The following is a 26,363-nucleotide window of genomic DNA, read 5'->3' as shown; positions in this document are numbered from 1 at the left end:
TATAGAAATTCTTTTGTTAAATCCCATTTTGCAGAGGTGGAGATCTGAATGGCTTTATGCATATGAACATTCCTTTGGAATATTTTTAGATACTTTTTATTTTAGATATTTTTAGATGTCTGATATTTATTTGCTTCTGATAATTTTTACATAAAAGAAATAGGATATTTCAGATAAGGATGAAGTCATCTCTCACAAAGGCAACCACTATCATTAATTTGCTGTATCCTCTCCGTCCGTTTTCTAAACTTTTAATGACCTAGGTTATGGCTCCACAAGCTAATGTTTTTAAATAATATTGCCTTCTTACTTACCTAAGTTTTGTCATAGTATTTTTATCATTAACCTTCCATTTTCCCTCAACATTCTGTTTTAGAAATCAGTGTCAACCTACACAAAAGTTGTTGCATTTTACTCTTCTGTAGCTTATTCCTCTTTCCACCGCAAGATGTCCATTTAGGTTGTACATCTTGCATCACCTTCTTGCTGCCCTAAGCAGTGCTGCAGTGACTTTTGTCTCTGTCTCCCTCTGCCTCTGTCTCTTTCCCCTATAATGTGCCCCGCCCAGGTTTCCCTTTTGGAAATACTCCTAGTGAAGTGAAATGAAGTGTTAACTGCTCAGTCATGTCCAACTCTTTGCCACCCATAGACTGTAGCAGACCGGGCTCTTCTGTCCATGGTATTCTCCAGGCCAGAATACAGGAATGGGTTGCCATTTCCTTCTCCAGGGGATCTTCCTGACCCAGGGACCCAACCTGGGTCTCCGGCATTGCAGGCAGATTCTTTACCATCTGAGCCTGACCAGTGGTCAGTCTATTATTGCTGGCTTGCAGGTCATAGGGAATTCTCTCTCAAAAAAAAAAAAAAAAGAGTTTTAATTTGCAATCTTACCAGCAGTATATAATATTTTGACTTCCTTATATCTTTACAAATACTTGTTTTGTTGGACTTTATTTCTTACATTTTTTCTGGTCTGATGGAGGTGAATGAAATAGTTAATTATTGGATTTTAATTACTTGTCTTGAGTATTTGTAAGCCTGAGCATTTTTTCAAAGACATGTTGACCGTATTCAGGTTTCCTCTTTATAGGATACGTATTTATATCCTTTGCTCATTGTTTTCTGAGTTGTCTTTCTCTTATTGTTTTGTGGGGGTTCTGTATTTCAAATGTTAATCTTCTGTCAGCCACATATACTGCTAATATCACCTCTCAGTCTTTTAACTTTATGGTAGATATCACGGCTTCCCCAGTGGCTCAGTGGTAAAGAATCCGCCTGCCAGTGCAGCAGACATCGGTTCAATCCCTGGGTTGGAAAGATCCCTGGAAAAGGAAATGGCAACCCCCTCCAGGATTCTTGCCTGGGAAATCCCATGGACAGAGGAGCCTGGCGAGCTGCAGTCCATGGGGTGCAAAAAGGTCAGACACAACTGATTTACCGAACAGCAGCAGCAGCAGATATCATCACACGGAAGTTCTTTAATTTTGGATTATTTGATCAACTATTTCAAATCCATTCATTTTTGTGTTTGATGTTTTTTCATAGGTTATCTATTACTACCTTGGGTTGATTACAATATGCTGCTATATTTTAAGGTTAAAGTTGTGTTATTTCCTTCAAAAAAGCAACAACCAGACTTGTGTACATCTCCTGATAAAAAGATGCACCGCCACTGGTAGTCTTGCTAAAGGGATAGGACGTAAGTCTGGTCAAGCCCTCGATCCCGCTGCTGATACCCAAGAAACAGAGCTGACAGGACAAGTTGAACTCTGCCATGAGAACGTATGCAGTTGGCAAAGCGCAGACCGAGAAACTTCGGTCAAATGGCTCAAGTTCTGCAGCAGATACGTTGTAAAGGAAACAAGGGGTGGAAAGGGAACCTGTGGATGGAATGAGAATCCAACACTTCTCAAGCTAAAAACCTAAGGACAAAACTAAAACTATAGTATCTAAGGATGCGTACTTAAGTGATAAAACCCAATGAAACCTAAGAAAGGGATTACTACAGAGTCGGGAAGAAAATGTTTATTTTGGGGAGAGGATTAGGATGGGTCTTCTGAGGTGCCTGGCAGAATTGTTGTTTGACCTGCTGCTGCTGCTAAGTCGCTTCAGTTGTGTCCGACTCTGTGCGACCCCATAGATGGCAGCCCACCAGGCTCCCGTCCCTGGGATTCTCCCCGCAAGAACACTGGAGTGGGTTGCCATTTCCTTCTCCAATGCATGAAAGTGAAATGTGAAAAGTGAAGTCACTCAGTCGTGTCCGACTCTTTGCGACCCCATGGAACGCAGCCTACCAGACTCCTCCATCCATGGGATTTTCCAGGCAAGAGTACTGGAGTGGGGTGCCATTGCCTTAGGAGGTAGTTAACAGGATGTTTGCCTTGTATAAATCATTTTGCTAAACTAAAAGGAAAAAAAAAAGAAGTTGTGTTATTTTGCACATAAATCTTTATACATTCTGGCATTTATTTATGTGTATAGTGTGAGAAAGCAATCTAAATTTACATTTTCAAGACAGATAGCCCATTATTCCGGAGAAGGCAATGGCACCCCACTCCAGTACTCTTGCCTGGAAAATCCCATGGACGGAGGAGCCTGGTGGGCTGCAGTCCACGGGGTTGCAAAGAGTCAGACACGACTGAGCAACTTCACTTTCACTCTTCACTTTCATGCATTGGAGAAGGCAATGGCAACCCACTCCAGTGTTCTTGCCTGGAGACTCCCAGGGTCGAGGGAGCCTGATGGGCTGCTGTCTATGGGGTCGCACAGAGTCAGACACGACTGAAGCGACTTAGCAGTAGCAGCCCATTATTCCAACACCATTTGTTAATAAGTCCATCCTTCCTCCTCTGTGCTATGATGTCACCCAGGAACTTAGGTAGAGTTCCTTAAATGAGCATAGCATGTTTCACTGACCTAGTTATCTGCTCCTGCAGCAGTACCACTCTGTTTTAATTACTCTAGTGTTATAATTATCCCTGGATATATAGCAAGACAAGACCCTCTTCCTTATTATTCTTTCACAGAATTGGTTTTGATTATTTTCAATATTTGCTCTCCCATCTCATTTTTAGAATTAATTTGTTTTGTGCTGTAAGCAAAACCAACAGCATTTGTATTTCAATTGCATTGAATACATTGCTTAATAGAGAGAGATTAATACAGAGATTAATTTTGGATTTTCTCATCCATGAAATGGTATATTAATATCTGGCACCTCAATTTTTCAGGTTTCCATTTTGTCTTCTTTAATATTATTTTATCATTTTCCTTGTAAATTGCATATCTTTTATAAGATTAATCTCTTATTATCTCATCATCTTTGTTGCTATTATGAATAATATATTTCCTGATTAATTGTTGCTGGATTATTAGAACTTTACTGATTTCTCGTATTTATCTTTCATCCAACAACCATGCTCATCTTTTTAGTCCTTAACAGTTTATTTGTAGATATTCTTGCATTCTCTTTGTAACCACAGTATTTTCTGTGTATAAGACACTTGAATTTCTTCTTTTCTATTACTATGCCTCATATTTTTTCCTTGTTTATTCTTTTGAGTGGGAGCCCCAATTCCGTGTTGGTTAGTAGCAGTGATGTTAGGTATCCTTGCCTGTGGATGGTGTTTACATTTGTGGAATGAACTCTCTCAATGCACCCATTCCCAGCTCTTTTCTTATGAAATTCACAATGAACATTTTCAGTATGGCCAGCCAAAGTTAAGATACGGACTGTGGTCGTGTAACAGGGTAAACTTATCGTATTGTTTAAAAAGACCCAAGCTTTGCCTCACTCAACCTCTCACTTTCTGAATGAACCCACCCATATCTGTTATCAGTCATTCAGGAGGTTAACACACTGAAAGTAATTCATATTAAGGATCTCCGCTGCAAGCATCTTTACTCCATTTGAAAGTATTCACTTCACGGGAAATGTCTTATCAGTGGAAATATACATGTAAATCTGTTGATAGTCTTCCAAAATTCTCATTGTTCGCATTTGTTTTACAACTTATTTATTATAGACTCCTATGAACCAAGCTTCAACCCGTTCTCACTGCATCTTCACCATTCACCTGTCAAGCAAGGAACCAGGATCTGCAACCGTGAGACACGCCAAGCTGCATTTGGTGGACCTGGCTGGTTCAGAGCGGGTTGCCAAGACTGGAGTCGGAGGCCAGCTTCTGACAGAGGCCAAGTATATCAACTTGTCACTGCATTACTTAGAACAGGTAATCAGTTGGGGTAGGATGACCTATACCTACCATTTTAATAAATGTTATTTATTTTTAATTGGAGGATAATTGCTTTCCAATGTTGTATTGGTTTCTGCCATCACCATGAGTCAGCCCTAGGTATATATATATGTCCCCTCCCTCTTGAATCTCCCTCCTTGTGACCATGTACATAGCATCAGGCATTCTACTAGCATTTTGGCCCTGTTTTGTGTCTCAAAACAAAACATATATGATGTAAAATTATATTATATTGTGGTGATATATATATATAATGTAACATTTACCACTTTGCTAATTTTTAAGCATACAATTCAGCAACATCAAGTGCATTCAAAATGTTGTACAATCATCACCACCATCCATTTCCAGAAGTCTCATAATCCCAAACAGAAACTCTGTACCCATTAAACAGTAACGCCCATCTCTTTATACTCCCAGCCCCATCATGCCTATTCTGCTTTCAGCTGCTATGAATTTGCCTATTCCATATACTCCTGTAAGTAGAATTATACGATGTTTGTCCTTTTGTGTCTGATTTCTTTCACTTAGCATAACTGCAAGACCCATCCATGTTTTTGCATGTATTGGACTGTCCTTCCTTTTTTAAAGTGCTTGTTTACTTATTTGGCTGCACTGAGTCTTAGTTGTGGCATGTGGGATCTTCACTGTGTCACGTGGGCTCTTTCGTTGAAATGCATGGACTCTCTAGTTGTGGCCCAGAGGCTCGGTAGTTGCAGCACAGGCTCCAGAGCACTCTGGCTTCAGTGGTTGAGGCACCCGGGCTTAGTTGCTCCATGGTATGTGGGATTTAATTCCCCAACCAGGGATTGATCTGCGTCCTCTACATTGAAAGTGTGGAAGTGTAGATATTGTGGTTGCTCAGTCTCTAAATCATGTCTGACTCTGCAACCCCATAGACTGCGGCATGCCAGGCTTCCCTGTCCTTCAGTATATCCCAGAGTTTGCTCAAACTCATGTTCATTGAGTCAGTGATGCTGTCCAATCATCTCATCCTCTGTCACCCCCTTCCTACCCTCAATCTTTCCCAGCATCAGGGTCTTTTCCAATAAGTCAGCTCTTCCCATCAGGTAGCCAAAGTTCTGGAACTTCATCTTCAGCATCAGCCCTTCCAATGAATATTCACAGTTGATTTCCTTTAGGATTGACTGCTTTGATCTCCTTGTAGACCAAAGGACTCTCAAGAGTCTTCTCCAACACCACAGTTCAAAAACATCACTTCTTTGACACTCAACCTTCTTTATGGTCTAACTCTCACATCCATACATGACTACTGGATAAACCATAGCTTTGACTATACAAACTTTTGTTGGCAAAGTGATGTCTCTGCTTTCTAACATGCTGCCTAGGTTTTTCATAGCTTTCCTTCCAAGGAGCAAGTGCAGTTACCATGGGACCATTTCATGGCAAATAGATGTCATGGTCTAAGGTTTTTGAACTAAGTTGAGTTTTAAGCCAGCTTTTTTACTCTCCTCTTTCATGCTTATCAAGAGACTCTTTACATCCTCTTCACTTTCTGCCATTAGAGTGGTATCATTTGTATATCTGAGGTTGTTGATATTTCTCCCAGGAATCTTGATTCCAGCTTGTGATTCATCTAGCCCAGCATTTCCCATAATGTACTCTGCATATAAGTTAAATAAGCAGGATGACAGAGCATCATTTCCACTTTTCCCCAGCTGCTTCATTCTTTCTAGAGGTATCTCTCTGCTCTTCCTCAGTAGCATACAAACCTAGGGCTCATCTTCTGGTGTCATATCTTTTTGCCTTTTCATACTGTTCATGGGACTTTTGAGGCAAGAATACTGGAGTGAGTTGCCATTCCTTCCTGTGGACCACATTTTGTCAGAACTCTCCACTGTGACCTGTCTGTCTTGGGTGGCCCTGCATGGCATGGCTCATAACTTCATTGAGTTGCCCAAGCCCCTTCACCACAACAAGGCCATGATCCATGAAGGGGGAATGTAGATATAAATATATCATATTTTGTTGATGAACATTACTTCTTTTGTCCTTTCGGCTCTTGTGAATAATGCTGCTATCAACATTGGGGTAGCTACTATAATTCTGTATAAACATTTCATTTAAACCTCAGAACAGTTGTGCACTGTTAGTTTTTACCCCCCATCTTACAGTTTTTATAACTCATGTCCTCCCTAGGCCTTCCAAAGATCATGTAGCTAGTGGTGAGATAAGGATTTGAACCTCGAATTGCTTGACTCCAAAGCCTATGCTTTTTTTTTTTTTTTTAACCTTTGCTTATTGTTTTTATTGTAAAATTAGTAGTGGGTATGAATATAAGAAACACCCTCCATGGCCTATTTGTTTCGGGCTGGTAGATTAGCTGTGAGGCCATAATGTGGAGACGACCAGTATCTTTTCCACTTGTGGTGACTTCATCTGGTGGTGATTCTGACCCTGCACTGGTTCTGTTTATCTAGCTTCCCTCCCTGTCCGCACTCCAGGTTTACTATAGTCCATCCCAGTGCATGCTCAATTTTTAATTTCTGAGTTTTATTCCAAGGGCAAAGAAAGCTCATCTGAATTTTGCTAAATAAATCTTCCAGAAAAAAAAAAAAATTCTCTCTGAAAAGAGCGAATTGAATTAAATTTCTTAAGTTCCTTTCAGCTCTGTGAGTATAAACGCTGTGAGTTGAATGTTAAAGATGGCAACTAATTCCAAGAATAAAAAAAGAGAAACATGATCAAAAGCTAGAGTGGAGAAATACAGAGAACATTGGCAAGGCAGAATGATTTGTTGATGAATGTTGGAGACTGAAAGATTTGGGGAAAAAATACTTTTTTTTTTTTTAAAGCTGCCTAATGAACCCTTTTGAGAATGATGTTGTCCTGATGTTAAATGCTTTCTAATGGCCAAGTTGGCTGAGAAAGTAGTTTGAGAGAAACCTAAGGGAACTCTCTGTGAACAAGGCACACACAATAGGGCTCTGAGTAAATGAACTCCAGTAATGCAGCGCCCCGAGATTAAGGCCTGTGTGTTGTTCAGATAGTGTTTCTGACAATAGTCAGCATTTCTGGACTCCTTCTTGCTCATATATTACATTCTAATTTTACTTAACAGATCTTGTTACTTTGCAGGATGTTTATATAACACTGATATGAAAACATAATAAACTACATTCAAAGTGCTTTTTTTCAAAATATACCTACTTGTTTCAGATGTTAGCATTGTCCTTTAACTCCCATTAGATCTTTCCATTCATGTGAAATTGTATTTATATTTGCTAGTTGAACCAAAATTTTCACTAATTATAATCACTCAAGAAAAACATTCTGCTCCTAATCCTTTCTTTTTTCTTCATTCATTCTATACAATCTTTGCAAGCTGTTACTTGTTATTAAAACTCTTCCTCTCCCTACCTTTCTTCACTTCAAAATTCTTGTACCATCAGCCTCATGTAAGTAGTCATGGTGGCATTTGATTTTCTGTGTAGCTAGTTTATTTAACAGATATTTATATGGAGCAATAATGTGCTGAGGACTGCACTAGGTCCTGGAGCACAGCACTGAACAAAATTGGAAAAGGTCCTTGCCCTGAAGTCCTCACGGTCCAGTGGAGGGGGACACACTTTGAATAAGTAATCTAAATAAGGATACTTATATAATATAAGAATAAACCTGGCTGTAATCCTGATGGGAGCCTGAAGAGCAAGTCCAAGGGGCGAGAAGAGCTTGTCCTGGGGGACTGGACTTAGAGTGATGAAAGTTCTCTTGGGGCTGATGCAAAGCGGAGATCTGAGGGATGAGTTGGAGTGAGCCCAGCCAGGAGGTGGGGTCAGGGCATGTCGGACAGTGAGAACCGGGAGCCTGTCGGCCCTTAGCTCCCACCAGGGGATTGACTCACCCAGGGTCCTGGTAACATTCACATGTTGTTGGCTTTTGGCTCTCCAAATGTAACTTATCCGTTTCATAGACACCGGCTGCATCACTGCAGCCATTAGCTCTTTACTCTGATGTACAAGTGTCTTCATGGAGGTCATGGCATAAAATAATGGAGAGAGGGAGAGAAGGAACAGATCAGCAAACGAGGAAAGAAGAGCATAAATATGGAAAAATGCAGAGTATGCACATGGGTATGTGGGGTTGAGTAAACCTAGAAGCTGCTGCCATAGAGAATGTAAGAGGACAGTAGACAAATATTGGAATTTTACACAGACAAGTGAGAGGCTACCAAGGAATACCTGGGAATGAGAATAATAAAAAGAATGAGCAGATACTGTTGATGAAATAACAGAATTCAAGGACTTTTATAAAGAAAGTTTCCTTATGAAGGACTTAATTATGAGGCTATGAGACTGGAAGTATAACACAATTTAGTTTAATCAGCTTCATCCATCCATTCAGAAAATGGTGATTGAGTGTCCACTGGGTGCTACAAGTTACGTTAGGCAATGGGGATCGACTTATGATTGAGAAATAGTCTGTGCTACCATGTCATTCAGTGAAAGAGCCAGGCCTATAAACAAGTGCTCGAAGTGCAGGAAGAGAAAAGCGTGAAACTCATGTAGAGGTTGGTGACGAATGACATCCTTTCTGTCTCAGTTTCAATATATAAGATGGAGATGGACTAGGAAAAGACAGTTTGGTAACCATTCTTACATGAATTAACCCACACTTGGTATAGAAAATCCATGTGATTGTAACTGCTCCCTGGACAATACTGAAAGACCTTACACCTGCTCGCAGGGCACAGCCGTTCTGAGTTGAATGTACCTCATTATGCTCAGAAGTAAGTAAATTTCTGCGTGCCCGAGTACTGTTGGTTTTGGAGTTTTCCTTGTGTATGTAGTACTTTTTCCAAAAAGTCTCCTCGAAAACATTTTAAGCCACAATAACAGGGTACATCTTGGCCCTAGAAATCGAGCCCTAGGAGAAAAAGGAAGGAGCCGTGCATACTTGTTCCAACCAGAAGCTTCACCAAGCACTCCTCGGGTGACCCTGGGTCTCTGTCAGGCCAAACATCAAGTGCGAAACCACTGAAAACAGAGAGTGTTTGCTCTGCACTTGCACAGAAATCAGAATCTGGGTCACCCCTGCCAGTTAGCCAACATGAGTGGGACTTTTTCAGTGTCTCTTTCCACTTGGCTTCCACTGGATTTGCTGCATTCAGGAGAGAAAGCTCACTGTGCCATGCTAGTTGTAACTGTCGATTTTCTCGGGGGATAATCTTCCATGGACATCTGAGCTCTTTATTTTTTTAAAGGTTTCATTTTTTTTTATAAGATTTGCCTTAATGTGGACCATTTTAAAAGTATTTATTGAATTTGTTACATAACTGTTTCTTTTTTATGTTCTCTAAGTACTTAGAAAACTGTTAGATATTTAATTGATGATTCATAAACAGTAATGATGAATCATTATGAACTGATGATTCATAAACAGTATGCTACCCTCTCTGCATATCTGTCAGACCAGCACCTGTTTGGTCTTGTATTTGGTGTTTGGGTCACCCTTGCCTGTTTCAGGTATTTGTCCCCTGGTTCTTAGGATCCAGAGCTCTACTCAGCGCCCCATGCTACCACCTTGCCTGTCAGACTGTAGTCCACCATATTCCTTACTTTCCTTCCACTTACACTGACACTTAGTTTTCCCACATCTACTACTAATGACCCTGACAGTTTTCCTAGGTAAAACTAATTAAGCCACTCATTCATTCATTCATATTCATTTAACAGAAAAGTATTGAGATTGTGTTCTATTACTCAGATTTCTTAGTTGCAAACTGGGAAATTCACTCTAGCTAATTTAAGTGGCAGAGAGTTTATGAAACATAAAGAATCTCGAGAAAAATTAGAAAACTGGGCTGGGGTATGACCCAGCTAGGAGCAGAGCAACTGAGAGAGACTTCTAAGCAGAGCTCTGAATGGCTCTGTTAAACACTGCTGTTATCACCACTGCATATGTAGGACATTAGGTCCTAGTTTTCAGAACCTTCTCTGTAGCTGCCTCGAAAGAACCAGATGCCACTGCCACACTAATCTCCTGCAAAATGGTCTTCTTACTTATGGCCTCCAATCTCATCTGTTGTTGTTCTGTCACTAAGTCATGTCTGACTCTGTAGCACACCAGGCTCCTCTGTCCTCCAGTATCTCCCAGAGTTAGCTCTTATTCATGTCCATTGAGTCAGTGATGCCATCTAACCATCTCATCCTCTGCCACCCCGTTCTCCTTTTGCCTTCAATCTTTCCCAGCATCCCAGGGTCTTTTCCAATGAGTCAGCTCTTTTGCATCAAGTGACCAAAGTATTGGGACTGGAGCTTTAGTAACAGTCCTTCCAATAAATATTTGGGCTTGATTTCCTTTAGGATTGACTGGTTTGATCTCCTTGCATTTCAAGGGACTCTCAAGAGTCTTCTCCAGCACCACAGTTCAAAAGCATCAATTCTTCAGCACCCAGACTGCTTTGTGGTCCAGCGCATCCATAGATGACTACTGGGAAAACCATAGCTTTGACTATATGGATCTTTGTCAGCAAAATGATGTCTCTGCTTTTTAATATGCTGTATAGGCTTGTCATAACTTTCCTTCCAAGGAGCAAGCAACCTTAATTCCATGGCTGCAGTCACAATCCACAGTGATTTTGGAGCCCAAGAAAATAAAATCTGTCACTGCTTCCACTTTTTCCTCTTCTATTTGCCTTGAAGTTAGGATCAGATGCCATGATCTTAGTTTTCTGAATGTTGAATTTTAAACCAGGTTTTTCACTCTCCTCAAGAAATAGTTCCTCTTCACTTTCTGTCATTAGAGGGGTATTATTTGCATATCTTAGGTTGATCTTTCTCCTTGCAATCTTGATTCCAGCTTGTGATTCATCAAGCCTGGCATTTTGCATGATGTACTCTGCATATAAGTTAAATAAGCAGGGTGACAATATACAGCTTTGTCGTACTCCTTTTCCAATTTTGAACCAGTGAGTTGTCCCATGTAAGGTTCTAGCTGTTGCTTCTTGACCCACACACAGATTTCTCAGGAGACAGGTAAGGTGGTCTGGTATTCCCAATTCTTTAAGAATTTTCCACAGTTCATTGTGATCCATACAGCAGATTCACTAAGCTTTTGCATAATGAATGAAGCAGAAGTAGATGTTTTTCTGGAATTCCTTTGCTTTCTCTACGCCAATGGATGTTGGCAACTTAATCTCTGGTTCCTCTGCACTTTCTAAACCCAGTGTGTACATCTGGAAGTTCTTGGTTCACAAACTGCTGAAACCTAGCTTGAACGATTTTGGAGCATACCCTTACTAGCATGAGAAATGAGCACAATTGTATGGTAGTTTGAACATTCTGTGGCATTGCCCTTCTTTGGGACTGGAATGAAAACTGGCCTTTTCCAGTCCTGTGGCCATTGCTGAGTTTTCCAAATTTCTCTTATTATCTCTCCTTGCTGTTCTCCAAAACTCTGTGTTGTGATGGGTGTATCTTTTTTTTCTCCCTTGCCTGTCACTTCTCTTCTTTTCTCAGCTATTTGTAAAGCCTCCTCAGACCACCACTTTGCTTTCTTGCATTTCTTTTTCTTGGGGGTGGTTTTAGTCATTCTGTACTATGTTACGAACCTCTGTGCGTAGTTCTTTAAGCACTCTCCCTACCAAATATAATCCCTTGAATCTGTTTGTCACCTGGCCTAGTGATTTTTCCCTACTTTCTTCAAATTAAACCTGAATTTTGCAGAAAAGAGCTGATGATCTCAGCCATAGTCAGCTCCAGGTTTTGTTTTTGCTGACTGTATAGAGCTTTTTCATCTTCAGCTTCAAAGAACACCATCAATCTGATTTCATTATTGACCATCTGTTGATGTCTATGTGTACAGTTGTCTCTTGGGTTGCTGGAAAAGTGTGTTTGCTATGACCAGCATGTTCTCTTGATAAAACTGTTTTCCCTTGCCCTGCTTTATTTTGTATTCTAAGGCCAAACTTGCCTGTTATGCTGGTATTTCTCAACTTCCTATTTTTGCATTCCAATCCCCTATGATAAAAAGAACATCTTTTTTTTTGGTATTAGTTCTAGAAGATCTTGTAGATCTTCATAGAACTGGTCAACTTCAGCTTCTAGGGCATCAGTGGTTGGGGCATAGACTTGGGTTGCTGTGATGTTACATGGTTTGCTTTGAAAATAAACTGGGATCTTCCTGTTGTTTTTTGAGGTCAGACTCTTCTGTTGATTATGAGGGCTACTCCATTTCTTCTAAGGGATTCTTGCCCACAGTAGTAAATATAATGGTCATCTGAATTAAATTCACCCACTCCCATCCATTTGAGTTCACTGATTCCTAAGATGTTGATATCCAATCTTGGCATCTCCTGCTTGACCATGTCCAATTTACTTTGAATCATGGACCTAACACTCCAGATTCCTATGCAGTATTGTTCTTTACAGCACTGGACTTTACAGTCACCACCAGACACATCCACAACTGAGCGTCATTTCCGCTTTGGCCCAGCTGCTTCATTCTTTCTGGAGCTATTAGTGATTGCCCTCCACTCTTCCCCAGGCGCATATTGGACATCTTCTGACTGCAGACTCATCTTCCAGTTTCACGTCTTTTTGCCTTTTCATACTGCTCATGGGGTTCTTGTGACAAGAGTCCTGGAGTGGTTTGCCATTCCCTCCTCCAGTGGACCACATTGTGTCAGAACTGTTCACTATGACCTCTCTGTCTTGGGTGACTCTGCACGGCATGGCTCATAGCTTCACTGAGTTATGCAAGCCCCTTTCCACAACAAGACTGTGATCCATGAAGGGGACCACTCCCATTTACTCACCCCCAAATCCCACGCAGGGGTGTCTGCTTGATGGAGGTAGGTCTCATGCAAACTGTGAGCTGTAGGAGAGACTAGGAAATGACATTTTGTAGGAAGCAGGACCGGAGAAGGCAATGGCACCCCACTCCAGTACTTTTGCCTGGAAAATCCCATGGATGGAGGAGCCTGTTAGGCTGCAGTCCATGGGGTCGCTGAGAGTAGGACTCGACTGAGCGACTTCACTTTCACTTTTCACTTTCATGCATTGGAGAAGGCAATGGCAACCCACTCCAGTATTCTTGCCTGGAGAATCCCAGGGACTGGGAAGCCTGATGGGCTTCTGTCTATGGGGTCGCACAGAGTCAGACACGACTGAAGTGACTTAGCAGCAGCAGGAAGCAGGACTAGATCGGGGGCTGTCATGAGAGCTGAAGAAGACAGCTTAGTTTCTGCCACACTGCTGTTTACTGTCACTGCTCTTGGCAGTGGGGATGGAGCCATGGACAAGAGAAACCAAGTGTTTTATTTCTGCCTTGTGGAGCAGAAAGTCTAGCAGGGAAGCAGATAACAAACAATTAAATGAATAAAATTTACTTGTTTGACCAAATAATAAATGAATAAAACTACTTGAGGAAAAATAGCATAGACTAAGAACCTGGATATTGGAGTGTTACTTTTGATAGAAAGTGCAGGGGAAACCCTGGTGAGGAAATAAAACTTGAGCAAAGACTTGACTGGTAAGAAGCAGGAAGATGTAAGAAAGTCTGGGGCAAGAGCATCTCGGGTTAAAAGAAACAAGTTCGAAGGCTGAGACATTTGGCCTGGTACAGCAAGAGCAACGCCAGTGTGGTCCGTGCAAGCACCACGGGAGAGGAGGTCAGACGGGTGACAGGAACTTGCAGACAGGGCTTGGGTCACCATACCAAGTACATGGGAGGCTGTAAGCAGGACAGCGACCAGATGTAACTTACATTTTATGAAGATGCCTCTGACTGCTCTGCAGAGAGGAGACCACAGGGGGCACAAGGAGAAGCAAGGAGACTGGTTCAGACCCTGGAGCAGTTGTCCAAGGAAGGGACAATGGTGGCCTGAACTGTCATAGTGGCAAAAGAGGTGGGGAAAGTGGCCCAATCCTGGGTGTATCTTGCAGGTAAACCTAACAGAAATTGGATGTTGGAATTGGGGGATTCAAGAATGATGCCTAGAGTTTTGGACTGTGCCATAGGTGGATGGTGGGGCCACTAATAATGATGGGTAAAATCTGAGAAAGAATGAGACTGGCAGTAAAGGAGAGAGGAAGTCAGGAACAGACATCCAGGTGGAGATACAGAGTTGCCACAAGGATAGTAGCTCAGGGAAGGGGCAGTGGCTGATGCTGTAAGCTGGGGAGACATCAGGACATGGTTATATTGAGTTGGCCAAAAAGTTCATTCAGGTTTTTCCATTGCATGTTATGGAAAAACCTGAATGAACTTTCTGGCCAACCTAATATTTAAAACCAAGGGATTGGATGAGATTACACAGGGAGGGACTATAGATAATAAAGAAATGAGGACCCAGGACTGGAGCCTTGGAGCACTTCAATACATTGAGGTGAAGATAAAGAAGCATTTGGAAAGAAGATAAAGAAACATTCATTAACTAGTTTTTAAAGAAAAATAAAACCCAGAAAAGTGTGATAGCCTGATTACCACATGAATAAAGTTTCCTGAAAGAGGCAGTGAATACCCATGTTGATGCCTTCCTCAAACCAGAGGTCTAGTAACATAGTGGTCAGTGCTCTTCATTCACTGGGGTCACTGGTGACCTTGGCAAGATCCATCTTAGTCTAGGACTGTTGTGGCTTGCAGGATGGGTGTGATCCAGGTGAGAGAGAGAGAAATTAATGCAAAGAAAGGGGTTAATTTTAGGAGCAGAATAGGTGAGAGGAGAACAGGGAGGGGACAGAGGGCTGGACTTGGGCAAGGGCCAGGCAGTAACAGCAAGAAGGGTGGGATGTGAGGGGGATTTAGGGGTGGGGCATACAGGCTGCTTACACCTAGAAGAAGGGTGTGTAGCCATCAGCTCAGATCAAAGGCAGGGAGAAGAAGCTGGGTAGATGTTTGGAACAAAAGGATAAGGTGGGAGGGTCCATTTCTCAGAGCGGAAAAGTGGTTTTTGAGAAAATCTCACGGGATTTCTGATTCCTGGTAAAACCTGTGGTCATTCGTTTAAAGGAGGACAAGTGGTATCATTACATGATTTTGCTAAAAGCATCCTTTAAAAGCAATGCTCCCATCTTACTTTGTAACTAAAGGAATAGAGAAAGTTCTGGTGATGAAAATTACACACCAGGGAAGAGGGAAGACTAGAGCATTGGCAGGTGTTGGCAGAATTCTCAGAAGCCAGGACCCGGTGATTCCCCTGAAATCACATGTCACATCTGTGGGTGATTTATTCCTGGTGCTTTGCAGTGGGCATCCTGGCACTGGATTCATCTTCCCCAGAAACCCCTGAAACCCTGGTGGCTTCCCTTGGGGACAGCCCACACCATCTCTTCATCCATCTCCCAAACGTTCATCTACTACCTTCCTGTTAAGTACCGAAGACACTCCTGAGGAGCAAGATGAGCAGGTTCTAGCTCAATCAAGGTCCTCTTGCCCATCACTTAACAGTGAAAGGAAACACGCATACAGCATTTATTATGGGCTAGTTCTACTCCAAGTAATTTGTGCATTTGAACTCTTCTAATCATCCCAACTACTCACAGGGTGAGTACTGTCTTTTCCATGTTTGGCAGATGAGGAGATTGAAGCCGAAGTGTTGAATGACATGCCTTGGAAGGCTGGAATCTGAACCTGGACAATCTGATGCCAGAATTTGGGGTCTGTTTCCTCTTGTGGTTCTGATTCAGTGTTCTGTCTCTCTTACCTTGACGAAGAGGCATTCAGACCAGTTTTGGTTGAATTTTTAAAATCTGGCATGATTTACCCTTGAGTTTTTAATATAAATTTCCCAGTGACTGAAAAAGACGATAATAATATATACAATTCTGTACAAGCTATATCATCTGTCCAGCAATTCCAGGCTTTGTCTTGGACAGGTCTTGCTCTGTTTGCTTCATTTCCTCTTCACCATGACTGTACTGACTATTGTTAAGATTATCCTGAGCCCAGTTTGGGGGTCACTGCATTTTGTATCAGTTTTTTGTCAGCTGCGCATTTTCTGCTAAGTTAACGCTGCTGTTTCTCTCCTTCCCCACAGGTTATCATCGCCCTCTCAGAAAAGCACCGCTCACACATTCCGTATCGGAACTCCATGATGACCAGCGTCCTGAGAGACAGCCTGGGAGGGAACTGCATGACGACCATGATCGCCACGCTCTCTTTAGAGAAAAGGAATATAGATGTACGTTGGTTCTTCTTTCCAGAGATCTTAGTCTGAGTGTTTGTGCTAGTCTGTGAGATGGAGTTGATGGTCCTGGGTGGGTCTCCATCTTTTCAGCTGGGCTGGGGTGTGCCATCAGAGGTAAAGAGGCCGGCAGAGTTCAGAGCCTTGGGTTATGTGCCAGCTCTGAAATTCCCCCTTTTCAGAACTGAGTTCACCTAGCATGGGATGGTTTGCAGAAAACTTCATATACATGTTTTGGAAGACCTGCTTATGGGTTATTTGCCTTGGCTGGAGACCTGGGAGAGGAGACCCATCAGCTTCTCCTGACCCACTCTTCTCCTGGTTGCTTAGATGCCTTGGAGACATCACCAAGATGTGAGCCTAGATGTGTCCCTGAGCCCAACGCCAGGATGCCTTGGTAGAGGCTGGCTGCCAAATGTCCCAGGTAGCTTTAGAGCCAGCTGGTGTTTTACAGAATTTCAGTTTAATGGATGGGATTCAGACTTTCTCTAAGAGAGGAAAATGGAAAGCACCCAGGTGTCTCCCCAAACAAGGCCCAGTCCCAAGTGCATTGTGAGATACTGTGGAAAGCCTGTCTTTGGGGCCCGTTACAGGTATTTATTTTGTACCCTTTGATGCTTATGGATGGTGGTACCTGCTATGATTCTGCTTTGTATTGTGTGGTTCTGGTTTGACAGAAAAGTAGAAAATCATATGCCAATTGTCACTTAGAACCTCAGATCTTCCACACTTTGGGCATTGGTCATTTTATTAAGCTCAAACAAAACTTTAATGAAAAATAAATTTCTGGGGCAAAGCTTCCTAATTTGGAAGCCTGTTTCCTCATTGTGTTTTATGAACTGTTGTATGCATTTTTCCTGTGAGCAGAAGTTGTTTTCTCTCTATTTGCAATAACACTTGAAGGACATAATCTTGCTTTCTCAGGAGTCTATATCTACCTGCAGATTTGCACAACGAGTGGCACTCATAAAGAACGAAGCCGTTCTTAATGAAGAAATCGATCCCAAATTGGTAAGCAACTTTTAACTATGTTAAAAAAAAATCAAAGTATGTAAAAGCTTAGCTAAAGCCTGGGGGCACTCACTTCCCATAACCAGGCAATGTTCTAAATACTGGAAACGTATAAAATCATTTAATTCTCATGACAGCCTCCTGAGTAGATGCCATCTCTTCCTCTGCCTTGAGCTGCCCTGGTATCTCAGTTGGTAAAGAATCCACCTGCAATGCAGAAGACCCCGGTTCAATTCCTGGGTCGGGAAGATCTGCTGGAAAAGGAATAGGCTACCCACCCCAGTATTCTTGGGCTCCCCTGGTGGCTTAGCTGGTAAAGAATTCACCCCCACTGTGGGAGACCTGGGTTTGATCCCTGTGTCGGGAAGATCCCCTAAAGAAGGGAAAGGCTACCACTCTAGTATTCTGGCCTGGAGAATTCCATGGACTGTATAGTCCATGGGGTTGCAAAGAGTTGGACATGACTGAGCGACTTTCACTTTCACTTTCCTCTACCTTATAGGTGACAAAAGGGGGGCACGGGAACATTTAGTGATTTGATCTGAGTTGCATTGCTAATAGGTCACAGAACAGGACTCAGACACAGGCAGTGTGAGCCCAGGGCCTGTGCTCTTATCTACAGCCCCCTGTCAGATGCACTGAGAGTCCTGAGAACGGACGTGAAATCATACACAAGTCTATTTCTAGAAAGGTCCTAGCCTTTCAGTGGTTATTAAATAGAATAGTATTCTGCATAATTGTTCTGTTACTTATTCTAGAGATTTTAAAAAGTTAGTAGTTGGTTGGATCCATGGAAAAAATGGCCAAGCCTCTATGTTTATAACAGTTCATTCTTCTTTATCAAAGTACTTTATTTAAGGAAAGATATTTGTAAGTTACCTGATTCAGCTACTCATTATAAATGCAGATATGTTTTATTTCTTTTGTTAGTCTTCTGCAAATAAAATAAAACAAGGAATTAATTTGTACCAACATGGAAAATGTTGAAATACAGTATCTCAATTTTGTAACACTCCAAAATTAAGATTATACTACTTTTTAAATCACTCCCTTTAAAAAAAAAAAAAAAGATTTCTCTAGAAAATAAACTAGGGTAAGCTTGGTTGTTGTTTAGTTGCTCAGTCATGTCCAACTCATTGCGAACCCATGGACTGGAGCAAGCCAGGCTTCCCTGTCCTTCACCATCTTCTGGAGTTTGCTCAAACTCTTGTCCATTGAGTCAGTGATGCCATCCAACCATCTTGTCCTCTGTCATCCCCTTCTCCTCCTGCCTTCAATCTTTCCCAGCTTCCGGGTCTTTTCTAATGAGTCGGCTGTTCACATCAGGTGGCCAAAGTATTGGAGTTTCAGCTTAAGCATCAATCTGTCCAGTGAATATTCAGGACTGATTTGCTTTAGGATGGACTGGTTGGATCTCCTTGCAGTCCAAGGGATTCTCAAGAATCTTTCCCAGCACCACAGTTCAAAAGCATCAATTCTTCAGTGCTCAGCCTTCTTTATGGAAAGATGGGCACAGAAGACAGAAACAGTGTAGACTTAACAGAAGCAGAAGATATTAAGAAGAGGTGGCAAGAATACACAGAACTACACAAAAAAGATCTTAATGACTCAGATAATCACAATGGTATAATCACTCACCTAGAGTCAGACATCTTAGAGTGTGAAGTCAAGTGGGCCTTAGGAAGCATCACTACAAACAAAGGTAGTGGAGGTGATGGAATTCCAGATGAGCTATTTCAAATCCTGAAAGATGATGCTGTGAAAGTGCTGCACTCAATATGCCAGCAAATTTGGAAAACTCAGCAGTGGCCACAGGACTGGAAAAGCTCAGTTTTCATTCCAATCCCAAAGAAGCACAGTGCCAAAGAATGTTCAAACTACAGCAAATTTCACTCATTTCATGTGCTAGCAAAGTAATGCTCAGAATCCTCCAAGCTAGGCTTCAACAGTATGTGAACCAAGAACTTCCAGATATTCAAGTTGGATTTGGAAAAGGTAGAGGAACCAGAGATCAAATTACCAACATCCATTGAGTCACAGAAAAAATAAGAGAATTCCAGAAAAACATCTACTTCTGCTTCATTGACTATACTGAAGTCTTTAACTGGAAAGCTCAAACTGAAAAATTCTTCAAGAGATGGGAATACCAGACCACCTTACCTGCCTCCTGAGAAACCTGTATGGAGGTCAAAAAGCAACAGTTAGAACCAGACATGGAACAACGGACTGGTTCCAAATAGGAAAAGAAGTACGTCAAGTCTGTATATTGTCACCCTGCTTATTTAACTTATATGCAGAGTACATCATGCAAAATACAGGGCTAAATGAATCAGAAGCTGGAATCAAGATTGCCGGGAGAAATATCAATAACCTCAGATATGCAGATGATACCACCCTTAAGGTATAAAGCGAAGAGGAACTAAAGAGCCTCTTGATGAAAGTGAAAGAGGAGAGTGAAAAAGCTGGCTTAAATCTCAACATTCAAAAAGCGAAGATCATGGCATCCGGTCCCATCACTTCATGGCAAATAGATGAGAAAACAATGGAAACAGTGACAGACTTTATATTCTTGGGCTCCAAAATCTCTGCAGATGGTGACTGCAGCCATGAAATTAAAAGATGCTTGGTCCTTGGAAGAAAAGCTATGACAAGCCTCAGTTCAGATCAGTTCAGTAACTCAGTCATGTCCGACTCCTTGCGACCCCATGGACTGCAGCACGCCAGGCCTCCCTGTCCATCACCAACTCCCGGAGTTTACTCAAACTCATGTCAGTTGAGTCGGTGATGCCACCCAACCATCTCATCCTCTGTCGTCCCCTTCTTCTCCTGCCATCAATCTTTCCCAGCATCAGGGTCTTTTCTAATGAATGGGCTCTTCGCATCAGGTGGCCAAATTATTGGAGTTTCAGCTTCAGCATCAGTCCGTCCAATTAATATTCAGGAGGACTGATTTCCTTTAGGATGGATTGGTTGGATCTCCTTGCAGTCCAAGGGACTCTCAAGAGTCTTCTCCAACACCACAGTTCAAAAGCCTAGACAAGCCTTGACAGCGTCTTAAAAAGCAGAGACATTACTTTGCTGACAAAAGTCCATATTTTCAAAGCTATGGTTTTTCCAGTAGTCATATATGGATGTGAGAGTTGGACCACCATAGAGAAGCCTGAGTGCAAAAGTTTGGTAGTATACATTACTTTTTAAAAAAGAAAAACATCTGAAATCTTTTCAGTGGTGCTTAATTTACAAATTTCTCAAATTCCAAAAAATGAAAATCTTGAATTCATCCATTACCCATATTATTACTTCCTCTTGAGCGTTTGCCCTTCCTTCTCTGAAATCATTCCATCAAAGCGTAGAGGAAAAGGAGGAGAGAAGAATAGTAGGACTGACCATTTTGTCCTTCTTGCCTCCGGGAGCCTGAACTCACCTGATGGAATTCTCTTCTGGAGAAACCAATGAGTGAGGAACGTCCCTTTTTCCAGGCCAGCCCCTGCTCACATACCAGCATCACAGGGCACCGCCCTACCCCCCTGAAAAAAGGAGACACAGTGCAAAGGCCTAAGACAAGTGGAACTGAATGCCTAGGATGAATCCCTCTGCTGTTCTGACCCTGCCAGCCACCCTGTAACATTACTGTGCAGAATGAGAAAGACAGGAGTGGGCTTATTAGCCTGAAGACAAAAATTACTTCCTAACTAAAGACAAATAAACATATTAGACATTTGAGGTTTTTCCCTTCAAATTTGGCTGCAGAGACTTTTCTTTGAAGGAACTTGAGGAATTTGAAGAAAGATGAACATTATCATGTGTTTGATGTAGGTCTGTGAGAGATTTAATGAAACGAGAAATCAGGAGTCAAAAGCTAATAGCTGATAATTGAACAAATGTTGAGGTCTTCCTGGAGCAGAATAATCTGGTAATTGACAAGTGTTTTTTCCTGATCTCTTATAATTGCTTCTAAAAACTGACACTACTGTTCTTTATTTGATGTACAGAGCTTTTCTGAAACACAAGTGACAGTTGAAAAATTGTCCTCAAAACCACCCAGAACACAACTGGATGGGAAAAATAAACACCAGATTTAGGGTAGTGGTAGTGGGAGATTCATTTAGGGAAAGCTCTACAGGGGTAAGGGCTTCCCAAGAGCCTGCAGTGTTTTATTTCTTAAGCTAAGGCTTCAGCAACACGTGAATCGTGAACTTCCAGATGTTCAAGCTGGTTTTAGAAAAGGCAGAGGAACCAGAGATCAAATTGCCAACATCCGCTGTATCATCAAAAAAGCAAGAGAGTTCCAGAAAAACATCTATTTCTGCTTTATTGACTATGCCAAAGCCTTTGACTGTGTGGATCACAATCAACTGTGGAAAATTCTAAAAGAGATGGGAATACCAGACCACCTGACCTGCCTCCTGAGAAACCTGTATGCAGGTCAGGAAGCAACAGTTAGAACTGGACATGAAACAACAGACTGGTTCCAAATAGGAAAGGAGTACGTCAAGGCTGTATATTGTCACCCTGCTTTTTTAACTTCTATGCAGAGTACATCATAAGAAATGCTGGGCTTGAGGAAGTACAAGCTGGAATCAAGATTGCCGGGAGAAATATCAGTAGCCTCAGATATGCAGATGACACCACCCTTATGGCAGAAAGTGAAGAGGAACTAAAAAGCCTCTTGATGAAGGTGAAAGAGGAGAGTGAAAAAGTTGGCTTAAAGCCCAGAAAACTAAGCTCATGGCATCTGATCCCATCACTTTATGGCAAATAGATGGAGAAACAGTGGAAACAGTGTCAGACTTTATTTTTCTGGGCTCCAAAATCACTGCAGATGGTGACTGCAGCCATGAAATTAAAAGACGCTTACTCGTTGGAAGGAAAGTTATGACCAACCTAGACAGCATATACAAAAGCAAAGACATTACTTTGCCAACAAAGGTTCATCTAGTCAAGGCTTTGGTTTTTCCTGTGGTCATGTATGGATGTGAGAGTTGGACTATAAAGAAAGCTGAGCACAGAAGAATTGATGCTTTTGAACTGTGGTGTTGGAGAAGACTCTTGAGAGTCCCTTGGACTGTAAGGAGATCCAACCAGTCCATCCTAAAGAAGATCAGTCCTGGGTGTTCATTGGAAGGACTGATGTTGAAGCTGCAACTCCAATACTTTGGCCACCTGATGCGAAGAGCTGACTCATTTGAAAAGACCCTGACGCTGGGAAAGATTGAGGGCAGGAGGAGAAAGGGATGATGGAGGATGAGATGGTTGGATGGCATCACCGACACAATAGACATGGGTTTGCGTGGACTCCAGAAGGTGGTGATGGACAGGGAGGCCTGGCGTGCTATGGTTCATGGGGTCACCAAGAGTCAGACCCAACTGAGCAACTGAACTGAACTGAAGTAGTCAGTACCTGAATGTTCACTTAAGCTTAGAAGTAGGGACAAGGTAATATTTATAGCTCTTTGTTTATCTGAAGTAGTTCCTACTAAAATGTAAAATCACATGAATTAAGGTGACTCATCACTTTCACAGTTTAAAAGAAAAAAATTGTATCATCACATCATTAACTACAGAAAAAAAACATTTGATAACATTAAACATTCATCCATAGTTTGAAAAGGCTCATCAAACTATGAATATAAGCGAACATCCTTAGAGTGATTAAGGGTATCAATCAAAAACTACAGCAAACATTTTAAAAGTGAAATGTTAAAAGGAATATGACAAGAATGTCTTAAGCACTGTACTTGGAGTTTCTGGCTAGGAAAGAGACAATTTTTTTTTTAATTTATGAGGATTTGAAAAGAATATCGGTCATTGCTGGTGGACTATTTGATTGCTCATCTAGAGCATCCAGTAGTGGGACTTGCCTGGTGGTCCAGTGGTTAAGAATCTGCCTACCAATGAAGGAGACACAGGTCTAATCCCTGGTCTTGTGGAAGGAAGATTCCTCATGTTGAGGGGCAGTTAAGCCTGTGCACCACAACTCCTCCGTCCCTGTGCCCTAGAGCCTGTGCTCTGCAGTGAGAAGCCACCACAATGAAAAGGAGAGGCGGCTACTCTCTACTTGCATACTCCAAGAAGAGAGCAGCCACCACTTGCCACAACTAGAGAAAAGCCCACAGTCAGCAATGAAGACCCAGTGAAGCCAAGAAGAAAAAGGACATCCAGGTGTTCGATAACAAAAAAAATGATAACCAAAATAATGTTCAGAAAAGTATTTGTTATACAATCCATAAAAAGGAATTGCCTTCCTATACATCAAAAGCCACTAATTAGAAAATGCAATTTTATAAAAATTTCATTTATAGTAGCAACAAAAACTTTATAAAGTTCTAGGGACAAAATCTAATTAAAGATGTATACGGTATTTATAGAGAAAACTGTAAATCTGTATTGAAAGGAATCAATGGAAAGCCGTACCATGTTTGTGGATGTAATGATTCATTATGCTGTGCTGCTTACTCACTAAGTTGTGTCCAGCTCTTGCGACCCCATTGACATGTAGCCCACCAGGCTCCTCTGTCTATGGGATCTTCTGGGCAAAAATCCTGGAGTGGATTGTCATTTCCTTCTCCAGGAGATCTTCCCAATCCAGGGATCAAACCTGCATCTCCTACATCGACAGGCAGATTCGTTACCACTGAGCCACCAGGAAGCCCAGTGATTCATTAGGATTACTTTAATTACTTATCAAATTAACCTTTTACTCAAATTTATTTACAGTTGAAATTTGAGGAGAGTCTTTGATAGAATTTTACAAGCCAAGTCTAAAATTTATATGAAAGAGCATATGATCAAGAATAGCCAAGTCTATTTTAGAAGAGAACAACATGGAAAGGGTTTGTTCTATCTAGATGCCAAAATTTCTTAAGATACAGGAATTAAAAGTGTGGTATTACCATGCGTATAGTCAAGTAGACAAATGTTTTTAACCAATAGCCTAGAAAAAGACAAGTCTTATATGTGGAAATACATAACAGAATTGTAATAGCAAATCTTGCATGGTTGGCCATAAAAAAATTAAAATTAGATCCATATCTTATACTTCCTATAAAGTAAAATCAACCTAAATGTAAAAAGCAAAACTTTAATACTTTTTAAAGAACTTCTAGAGAAATACAGGCTTCCCAGGTGGCACAGTGGTGAAGAATCCACCTTCAATGCAGGAGACACAAAAGACTCGGGTTCGATTCCTGGGTCTGGAAGATTCCCTGGAGGAGGAAATAGTAACCCCCTCCAGTATTATTGCCTGGAAAATTCCATGGACAGAGGAGCCTGGAGGGCTACAGTCCACAGAATTGCAAAGAGTCAGACATGTGCTGAGCATGCGCATACACTGTAGGAAAATATTGCTATGGCTTTAGGTAAAATAGATGTTCTCAAAGAAAACACAGAAATGCAACTCATAACAAAATAAGTTGATAATGAAATTGCCTTGAAATTTAAAACTTTTGTTTCACAGAAAGAACACCACAAAGTGGAAAGCATGACATAGATTGGGAGAAAATACAGGCATTGCATAAAACTTACAAAGGGTTCACATCCTGAATATATAAAGAAGCCTGAAAATCCGTAAGGAAAAGAAAAACAATTCAACTGAAACATGGGCAAGATGGTGAATAAGAAATTCACAGAAGAGGAAACTCAGTCAACTTACATTTACAACGATGATCATGAACCTCACCAATAATTATGAAAACACAGATTAGAACTAGAAAAGAGACCATTTTACACCTACCAAATTGGCAAAATTAGTGTCTGGCAATACTACCTAGTAGTGACCAAAATGTGGGGAAGCAGGAACTTACATATATAATTGATGAGAATATAAATTTATACAACGATTTTGAAGAGCAGTTTAGCAACATATAATAAAGGGAAGCTGCACTTACTCTGCAGGTACTCTGCAGAGAAACTTGGATGTGCCCAGAGATCTATAGTGTTCACCGCAACACTGTTTGTAATAGCAAAGGTAAAATTCCAATGTCCATAATGTCCCGGAGATGTAAATACATCCGTTGTGATGTGGTCCTTTATTGAAATACTATACATCCATGAAAATTCATGAACTAGAACCACACGAAACGATATAAATAATCTCCAAACGTAGTGTGAGGAAGAAAGACCAAGTTGCACTTACATGCAGTGTAATAGCATTTACATTAAGTGTAAGGCATGCAAAATGATACCTATCATTTACAGTCATACCTATACCTACGGAGTAAATATTTAAAACATGCAGGGAAATGCTACCCACTAAATGCAGGATCGCAGTCACCCAAGGAAGGACAGAAGGAAACAGGAGTAAGGGCCTCCAGGTTCCATGAGTAATGTTTTATTTGTTAAGAAAAATTCTAGAACTATTTTGACCAAATGATAAGATTTAACAAAGTGAGGTGGTAAGTACAAGAATGCCTTTGGTATCCTTCTCTGTACATTTTTGTTCATAATTTTAAAAGATGTGTGTTCTCTGTCACATAGTCCCCTCAATGAGGAGCTGACATTTATGCTCCTGCCTTGCCATTTCAGATGATTATACGCCTACAAAAGGAAATCCAGGAACTGAAGGATGAACTGGCCATTGTCACTGGGGAGCAGAGGACAGAGGCACTCACAGAAGCAGAGCTCCTTCAGTAAGCCTGTAGACTTTTTCTTTAACAGTGCAAGTTTGTGTTAACTTCTGTGTTGGCCCTAATGTTATGAATTCACCTCAAAGCGCGAAGGTCTCCTGGGACAGTCTGAAATTGCATGTAGGCGCCAGTGAAGAGTGGCGGCTTTCCATGAAAAGCTGCATAAGGCTGGCAGTGTTTCTGCCGCCTCAGCTTTGAGGAAGAAAAGAACAGAGCGTGGAGAGGATGGGAGTATCCTTCTCATGCCAGCTGAAGAAAAAGGATCGTATAATAGTCACACAACTTTTAAATGTATCCGCCACACACTCTGTAAGCTGTGGATCT

General features: G+C 41.5%; 1 protein-coding gene across 5 annotated transcripts in view; it reads left to right on the top strand.

Annotated features, from left to right (window-relative positions):
- KIF6 (kinesin family member 6) overlaps window positions 1-26,363 on the top strand; it is a 422,151-nt gene that overhangs the window by 154,472 nt on the left and 241,316 nt on the right. For all 5 annotated transcript variants that reach the window (XM_061398076.1, XM_061398073.1, XM_061398075.1 and 2 more), the window contains exons 7-10: window positions 4,026-4,232; window positions 16,258-16,401; window positions 17,329-17,415; window positions 25,939-26,042. In XM_061398076.1, the coding sequence (XP_061254060.1) occupies window positions 4,026-4,232; window positions 16,258-16,401; window positions 17,329-17,415; window positions 25,939-26,042 (542 nt within the window). The remainder of the gene's footprint in view (window positions 1-4,025; window positions 4,233-16,257; window positions 16,402-17,328; window positions 17,416-25,938; window positions 26,043-26,363) is intronic.

This window comes from Bos javanicus, chromosome 23 (genome assembly GCF_032452875.1).
Source record: "Bos javanicus breed banteng chromosome 23, ARS-OSU_banteng_1.0, whole genome shotgun sequence".
NCBI lineage: Eukaryota > Metazoa > Chordata > Mammalia > Artiodactyla > Bovidae > Bos > Bos javanicus.
The sequence above is the reverse complement of the archived record's forward strand: the minus strand, read 5'-3'. Positions and strand labels throughout refer to the sequence as shown.